Source organism: Otolemur garnettii, unplaced genomic scaffold (assembly GCF_000181295.1).
Source record: "Otolemur garnettii isolate 467f Iridium unplaced genomic scaffold, OtoGar3 scaffold00070, whole genome shotgun sequence".
NCBI lineage: Eukaryota > Metazoa > Chordata > Mammalia > Primates > Galagidae > Otolemur > Otolemur garnettii.
The window spans coordinates 8,952,285-8,961,369 of record NW_003852465.1 but is presented as its reverse complement, the minus strand read 5'-3'; the positions used below and the strand labels follow the sequence as shown (position 1 = coordinate 8,961,369).

The 9,085-nt window shown below is 40.3% G+C and overlaps 1 protein-coding gene across 3 annotated transcripts in view; it reads left to right on the top strand.

Moving 5' to 3' along the window:
* The window catches only part of CCNT1 (cyclin T1), a 23,865-nt gene extending 18,906 nt beyond the window's left edge, over positions 1–4,959 (top strand). For 2 of the 3 annotated variants that reach the window (XM_003793585.3, XM_023515387.1), the window contains exons 9-10: positions 470–2,339; positions 2,639–4,959. In XM_003793585.3, coding sequence (XP_003793633.1) covers positions 470–1,873 — 1,404 coding nt within the window. In that variant the 3' untranslated portion in view covers positions 1,874–2,339; positions 2,639–4,959. Of the gene's footprint in view, positions 1–469; positions 2,340–2,638 lie in introns of those variants that run through there. The other variant, XM_012807489.2, reaches the window with a different exon arrangement.
* Positions 4,960–9,085: the final 4,126 nt, after the last annotated feature.

Below are 9,085 nucleotides of genomic sequence, written 5' to 3'. Positions count from 1 at the left end.
AAAAAAAAAAAATGTCTTGCTCATTTTTTCACAAATCCAGACTAATACACTAAATTTTATTCTCCTGAGTTGGATAAGTTGTAGAAAATGTGTTTGCTTCTTAAAAGCCTAGGCGAAGTGGGCTTGAGATCACATAATTCATATTTTGCTTTCATATAAAACTTCACCAAAATTTCTAGCATTCATTCATGGACTAACTAAGCAGTTACAAGAAGGTATAGATGTTCATGAATAATTTTTAGATAAGCACAAATTATTTTTTGTTGTTGCTTTGTAACATTTGTAAAGATTGATTTCTGGGATAATTGGAGGTTTTTAAATCTTCTGGTGGTAGTATTTATGTTTGAGTAGCCTCTTGCTTGTGGACTACCCAGAACTGCCAATGTTGCCGCAAGTACAGTCTATTCAACTTAGTGTTTTTCTATTTAATAAACCACCTAAAGTGAACATATGTTTTGCTTCATTCTAGGCATGCCAGGCTGCCATGAAAACAAAAGCAGATGACCGAGGAGCAGAAGAAAACACTTCGGAGCAGACTATCCTCAATATGATCTCCCAGAGCTCTTCAGACACAACTATTGCGGGTTTAATGAGCATGTCAACTTCTACTACAAGTGTAGTGCCTTCTCTTCCAGTCTCTGAAGAGTCATCTAGCAACTTGAGCAGTGTGGAGATGTTGCAAGGCGAGCGTTGGCTTTCCTCCCAGCCTCCTTTTAAACTAGAACCTGCTCAGGGTCATCGGACTAGTGAGAATTTAGCACTTATGGGAGTTGATCATTCCTTGCAGCAAGATGGTTCAAATGCATTTATTTCCCAGAAGCAGAATACTAAGAGCGTGCCATCAGCTAAAGTGTCACTGAAAGAATACCGTGCAAAGCATGCAGAAGAGCTGGCTGCTCAGAAGAGGCAATTGGAGAACATGGAGGCCAATGTGAAGTCACAGTATGCGTATGCTGCTCAGAATCTCCTGTCTCACCATGATAGCCATTCTTCAGTCATTCTGAAAATGCCCATAGAGGGTTCAGACAACCCTGAACGGCTTTTTCTGGAAAAGGCCGACAAAACAGCTCTCAAAATGAGAATCCCAATGGCAGGTGGAGATAAAGCTGCCTCTTCAAAACCAGAGGAGATAAAAATGCGCATCAAAGTTCATGCTGCAGCTGACAAGCACAATTCTTTAGAGGACAGTATTACAAAGAGCCGAGAATACAAAGAAAAGCACAAGACTCACCCTTCTAATCATCATCACCATCATAATCACCATTCACACAAGCACTCTCATGCACAACTTCCGGTTGGTACTGGGAGTAAACGTCCAGGTGATCTAAAACATAGTAGCCAGACAAGCACCTTAACACACAAAACCTATAGCTTGTCTAGTTCTTTTTCCTCTTCCAGTTCTACTCGTAAAAGGGGACCCCCTGAAGAGACTGGAAGTGCAGTGTTTGATCATCCAGCCAAGATGGCTAAGAGTACTAAATCCTCTTCCATAAATTTCTCCTTCCCTCCACTTCCTACTATGGCCCAGTTGCCTGGGCATAGCTCAGACACAAGTGGCCTTCCCTTTTCACAGCCCAGCTGTAAAACTCGAGTTCCTCATATGAAACTAGATAAAGGGCCCAGTGGAGCCAATGGTCATAACACAACCCAGACAATAGACTATCAAGATACTGTGAATATGCTTCACTCCTTGCTCAGTGCCCAGGGTGTTCAGCCCACTCAGCCCCCTCCGTTTGAATTTGTTCATTCTTATGGTGAATATCTGAATCCACGGGCTGGTGGAATCTCCTCCAGATCTGGCAATACAGACAAGCCCCGGCCACCACCTCTACCTTCAGAGCCGCCTCCACCACTTCCACCCCTTCCTAAGTAAAAAAGAAAAAGAAGAGAAAAAAACTTCTTTTAAAAAAAGTTTTTTTTTTTTTTTTTTTGACTACTGATTCTGGACTAAGAATTACTTCCCTTATGAAATAAGTCGCCCTTCTTGGACTAGGGAATAAATTGACAATGAGACGTAAGTGGGAGGGTTGTGGAGGGCCTTGGTTATTATATCTGCTGTCTTACACATTTAACTTTTATTACAATTTTACTTTTATTAGAGAGATGGGAATGTGTTGAAGCTGTGAAGGATTAAGAATACTTTTTCTATTCTTGGGCCTCTCCACCTTCCAATTAGGTTGATCGGAGCTGGTATCTTTCCTCTTCTTGCCAGAACTGAAATATGGAGGGTTTGTCTTATCAAAAATTGTGGATCCTTTTGGTGTTTAATATAACAGAAGAGAGGAAGTATTTAAACGTCAAAATCTTTTAAGAGACTTTAAAAAAGTAATTTAAAGAAAGTAAGTTATCTGTTTAGTTTTTTTTATATATAACTGGGGAGGGAATAAGGATTTTGCTGTGTGTATGAGATACATAGCAGTGACTCCTGGGGGGTGGGATTGGAGGGTGGGAATGTGTGCAGGGTGGGTGGGAGGGTAGGTTTTTTGGCTAAGAGTTCTGAAACAGGCTCAGGCCACTTGAAGTGTTGAGACCTTTAAGTGTGTATGTAAGTGTGGGTATGTGCATTTTAAGTGTGTGTGTTTAAAAATCATGTTTTATCTTTCCCTCCCTATCCCTTACCATTTTCACTTCCCTACAGTCTACTAGAGAGACCATGGTTGATCTTGAGAACATAAAAGAAGGAAGAGACATGCATCTGACGTGGCATTTTCCCTGCTCTTTATGTTGTAATTGAGAGTAGCCCTCTAATTTCTAGTTTGGGCAAGTGCTGCCAATGGCTTGACTCTTAAGTTCATTATGAAAACTTCTTTTCTACCCCTCTTTTCATTTTGATGCAAAATGGGTGGGGTTGAGGAAGGAGGGTTGGTGAGCCAGGCTGGCTTCTGCCCTGACTGAATTGGGTGTGTCTTTTTCCCTGTTGGGCTTTTGGAAAGTATTCCAATAAGAGAGGAGTCTCAGGGTCTCTGAAGGGGAGGGAAATGTGCTTGCTATATATATCCTGCCTATGAAAGCCAGACCATATGTGAGAATAGTTCTGGGAGAAGCCATGGAGCTAGAGGATATAAAAACAATGAAATTGTTATTTGGAATTTTTAGGACATTGTATTTTAAATTATATTATGAATGTAAGACTTGCTTTTTAAAATCTGTATATCTGAAGGGAAACAGCTGTATCCTCAAGTTTTTGCTGCCTATGTTACTTGAGAAATTGGAGTTTGTTAACAGTACTAATGCAGTGAGAGCAAGTAAGCCTAGCCAACAGATACTGTTGTGTTTAGATTGTTCATCTTTGGTGGTTTAAGGTTCTAGACAGAAATTCTTGAGATTTCTATGAGCCCTTTAAAAAAAATAGGTTAGAAGTCCTTTTATTACGGGGGCTTGATCATCCCATATGTTAGGAGGGAACGTTTTTGATGAGGAAAGAAATTTTTCAAGGAATCTTGGCTAGAAAAAATTCTAAGCCAAGCTGTCACACTGAAAACCACCTAGCCACAGAGGATTTAATGGGATATTCTTTGGTCGTTGTGGCATTTTTTTTTTGCTGTAGAAGAAATGGTGCAATTTGAATTTCTTGTTCTTAACAGAGCTTCCTTCACGCCAAATAGTCTTTAGGGAGAAGTTGAATTCTTTTCATTGGAAGTTAAGGGGAAAGTGGAGTTGTATGTGTCCTGCTCTTCGCCAGAAACCATTTGGGAAGAAAACTAAGGCAGTTGGAATTAATGATGTACTGTCCTAATATAGAAAGGAATTTATAGGAAGGGGTTAGTGTCTTGCCTCTCCACGTATTTGACCTGTCTATAGAGTGCCTGCCATTACTCAGTAAAACAAGGAGCTCTCTTGACTTATGAACCAGTAATACAACTTGACTTGGAATGTCACTTTGCTTTTAGATAACATTTTCTTCTTTCCCCTTAATATTTTCTGTGTTATGTCACATAATTGGTAGATGTGTGGTTGTGTTTACTTAATTTAGGCTTCCTGTTTACATAAATTTTGTTGGGTAACATCTGTTTTCCTTCCTGACCTTTCCAAGGGGTATATGCCATTTAGATTGCATCTGTATCTTTGTGGGATTGATGATCACTGCTTTGATTCTGAGAAATGTTTTTTCCAGCGTTTAATTATTCTTATGTCACATACTTCTGAGTCACATGCACTCCTCCACTGAGGTGCATATCCACTTGATTTTATAGCAGTTCCCCATAGCAGTACTGGAGTTGAGTTCCTTAGACTGTTGTCAGGAATGAAATAGGAACAAGTTCTCACAAAGGCATAAGAGCTGCTTTATGCTGCGTGGTCTGATCTTTGCACTAGTGGATCATTGCTGGTACAGGTCGGTTTGGAGATCTTTCTATATTAATGCTGCCTGGTACTGTCTTAAGATGCAGTGTCTGCTTTTAGATCTATGCATATGTCATGAACCTCCTTACGGGTTCTATATGAAGCTGCTGTATTGTCTTGGGGTAGCAGATGGGCCTGTCGACTAGCATTCATATCGTCCAAATCCATAAATTCAGTTAAAACCTTACTGAGTTTTAATTGAGTTTGGGCTGTATGGTTTCTGAGCACTTGTGTGTCTTCCCTATTCTCACCTTCAAAGGGTAAGAAGTGGGATTTATACATCCGGAGTTAGCCTAGTAAATAAGGCTTTTGTTTTTTCTTTTAGCTTAGACTGACAAGGATAAGTGAAGGTGGTAAGTAGGCCTGGAGCCTCAAGTTCTGTAAATCTCATTCCTAAACTTTGCTTGACTCTCATGTTAACAAAAACAAATACCTGTGGATTGTTCCTAGGGTTTTAAAATCAGATATCTGTGTTGCTGTTAGAACGCTAGCGAAACATTAATCTAAAGCCAATTTGGTCTTTTAAAGTATGTTATGCTTTTTGGGTATAGAAAATATTTAGATGTTAGTCTAGACTTCTCATTCATCAATCAATGTATTTCCATATTAGAGACCTTTAACTTTTTTCTTCTTTTTTAAAAATGATTTTAGTGTTTTAATTTACTGTATACTATACAGTTCTGTATTATTGGGTTCACCAATGTTGACAGAAAAATTTTAAATCTCCAGTTGCAAACAGCAATGGATTAGGATATAGAAATAAAATCATGGTAACATCACTGCTGGGTTTTCTTAACCTTCTGCTACCTAATTCTTCATATTGAAATGTATACTTCTTATACCTTGCTTCTGGAAAAAGGCAATTAGAGGGGCCTTATCTATCCCAGTATGGTTGGATTTTAAACATCTGTGTTTCCCTTATTTGGGGAATTGATTATTAACATTTTTTTTCTTTTATTGATAAGTTACTTTGATACTCATGCTGGGAAAAGGAAGGTCTCTAGAACATCTCGAAGTGGGAATACAAATATTTTGGATTTGGGAGAATTTAAGCAGTCTATGCAACCCATCAGATGGTGAGAAATAGCCCTCTGCTAATAGCCTCCACTAAATCCTCAGTGACTTTGATACCTCCCCAGATTTTTTGAGTGTCTGTGTAAGTCTTAGCTCTTAACTTAGTGTTTGCTCCTGGTGGTTTAAGAAATATTCATTTTGTACCACACTGTTGAATTTTGTCTTTTTACTCCGTTGTGGATGTGAGTTTGAAATAAGCATGGTACTCTAATCCTACTTGATAGAGTAGTCTGGAATGGAGATTATTTTTTAAGTGGGAGGAGTGTTCCATTTTAATGCTTCTAAAGTTTTTAATATGAACTTGGGATTGGAAAAGGGAGGTAAAGAAAAAGTATGTTTATTAAAAACAAAAGCAGTATCCATCTTCTCTTTTATGAGTGTGTATTAATGGTGAATGAAAAGAGAAAGGCTCTTGGATTTTGTGTTGCCATGTTAAGCATAGAGAGAGATGCTTCACAGCATGCTAATTGAAGCCAGAGCAAGTATGTCCTCCATCAGGTCATCAGGAACTCTTCAGTGGAAACTGAGGAACGAACTGATTAGTTGTTGATCATAATGCAATTATGTGTAAGTGCTGGTTAGCTTAAGCACCCAAAGAAAAGAATGCAGCATTCTGACTTAGTGTTAACTTAGTTTTCTGAGTTTGAAATAGACTTCTTCCCACCCTACTTCACACACTTATAACTATCTGTTTTCTTATCAGACCAAAGAGCAAAAAGGAAAAAAAAAGTAAAACACTTTACCAATCTATGTCACTCAGGTACAATTTTGTGGTAAGATTTTTGTCTGTTCTCTTTGTATTGCTCTGAAGAGTCCTTTCTCAGCATACTGTTCTGCTGTTGCCTCTGTCATCCTTGGGGCACCTCAATTGTGGATGCTACCCTTGGGATCTCTGCTGTTCTGTGAATGATAGGATGTAAGTGACCATTATAGTAAGGGCTCTTTGTAAAAAATTCAAAAAATTTTTAAAAAAGGATGTTGTATACATTTTATAGTCTGGCTATCAGTTTGATATTTTGCTGTCAGGTATGTGTCTCAATCTGTATTTATCCATCCCATCAATAAATGTTAATGATAAAACACCTGATTATTTATGTGTGCTGAGTCTTCACATTAGTCTTCAGTCTTTATCATTTTATTGATATAATTTTGTTTCAATTTTGATATTAGTATATTCTTGGGTAAGAGCCTGTGGGAATTGAGTCCTTCTGGAAAGGCCTAAAGATTTGGCCATCATACTGAACATGGTGATGCTACGTATAAATTACTATGTTGTCAAAGGGGAAAAAACGACTTGATTCTTTGAAAAACTTGAAATGTTGATATAGACACAGCAAGGAATATATTTGAAAGGAAATATGTTTTGAAGTAAAAAATTAACATTCTTGATAGTGCCTAGGAAAATTGATAGTGAATACTTAATTCTTGTCCTGGGACTACACTCACAAGATAAGTCGTATAAATTACACACTCAAAGGGAAAGAACTTTTCTTTTTGGAGACACAGTCTCATTGTTTTGTTGCTGTCAGTAGAGTGCTGTGGCTTCACAGCTCATAGTAACCTCAAACTTTGGGGCTCATGGCTCAAGAAATCCTCTTTATTTTATTTATTTATTTTTTTCAGTTTTTTGGCCCGGGGCTGGGTTTGAACCCACCACCTCTGGCATATGGGGCCGGCACCCTACCCCTTTGAGCCACAGGTGCCGCCCTCAAGAGATCTTCTTGTGGCTTGGCGCCCATAGCTTAGTTGTTAGGGTGCCGGCTACCTACATGGAGGGTGGTGGATTTGAACCCAGCCCAGGCCTGCTAAAGAACAGGCAACAAAAAAATAGAGATCCTCTTGCCTCAGCCTCCCAAGTAGTTGGGACTACAGGTGCCTGCCACAACGCCAGGCTATTTTTTAGATAGCCTGGGGTCTTGCTGGCTCAGGCTGGTCTCTGAACTCATGAGCTCAGGTAATCCACCCGCCTTGGCCTCCCAGAGTGCTAGAATTATAGGCATGAGCCACAGCGCCCAGCCAAAGGGAAAGAACTTTTATGTTGAAATATTCCAAATTTACAATACAAAGTTAGCAGTAGCTATAGTTTAAGAGCTTTAAAAGGAGGCTTGGCGCCAACCACACAGAACTGAGCTGGTGGGTTCAAATCCAGCCTGGGCCTGCCAAACAACGACTGTTGTAGCCAAAAAATAGCCGGACGTTGTGGCAGGCACCTGTAGTCCCAGCTACTTGGCAGGCAGAGACAAGAGACTCGCTTGAGCCCAGGAGTTAGAGGTTGCTGTGAGCTGTGATGCCACAGCACTCTACCCAGGGTGACAGCTTGAGGCGCTCTCTCAAAAAAAAAAAAAAAAAAGAAAATAGATTATAGGCGTCAAAGGCAAGGAGCCTCAACATTTTGGTGATAGCTGAGGGTGGCCTGAATTGGCTGGAAGTGCTCAAGGCAATGAGAAGTGCTGTATCTTGAAAATGGAGCCAATAGGATATTCTATAATGGAAGAGAAAGAAATCAAGGATGATTTCTAGTGTTTGGCGTGACTGCCTGTAAGGATGGAGTTACATACTGATGTGGAGATGACTACAGGAGGAGCAAGAGTTGGCTTTAACATTAAATTTGAAACACCAGAAGTCCAAATGGAGATGTCTACTGGACAGATAGTTATATAGTTGAGTTCAAAGGAGGGGTTCAGACTGGAGATACTCATATAGGAGTCATGAGCTTATAAATGGAATGAGATAGAATGAGACTACCAAGGGCTTGACGCCACCCACATACACCAAGGGTGGCAAGTTCGAACTTGGCCCAGGCCAGCTAAACAATGACAGCAACAAAAAATAGCTGGGTGTTGTGGCAGGTACCCATAGTCCCAGCTACTTGGGAGGCTGAGGCAAGAGAATCTCTTAAGCCCAGAGTTTGAGGTTGCTGTGAGCTGTGATGCAACAGCACCCTATCAAGGGCGACATGGTGAGACTGTGTCTCAAAAAAAAAAAAAAAGGGTGGTGCCTGTGGCTCAGTGGGTAGGGCGTCAGTCCCATATACCGAGGGTGGTGGGTTCAAACCTGGCCCTGGCCGAACTGCAAAAAATAGCTGGGCATTGTGGTGGGTGCTGCTGTGACTCCACGGCACTCTTAAACGAGGGCAATAAAGTGAGACCTTGTCTCTAAAGAAAGAAAGAAAAAAAAAGAATGAGACTATCAAGGGAATGTTAGCAGAAAAGAAAGGTGATCAAGCACTCAGAGTTTCAGGAAAAGAGACCAAGAATGGGTGGGTGTGAGGTAGGAAGACAACTAGGAAAAGTATGGAGAAGTGCTTCTGAATAGTAATTTTTTGTCTGTCTTGGACTTACATTTTTTTCCCAACTAAGACTTTTGGCAGACCCTCTCATAGAGAAAATCTTGTTGCATCTCTATTCCTGCAACTCTTCCATTGTTCATTAGAGTAGTTTTAATTTATTATTATTTTTTGAGACAGAGTTTCACCATGTCGCCCTTGGTAGAGTGCTGTGGCCTCACAGCTCACAGCTCACAGCAACCTCCAACTCTTGGGCTTAAGCGATTCTCTTGTCTCAGCCTCCTGAGTAGCCGGGACTACAGGCGCCTGCCACAATGCCCAGCTAGTTTTTGTTACAGTTGTCATTGTTTTTAGCTGGCCCAGGTTGAGTTGGACCCTGCCACC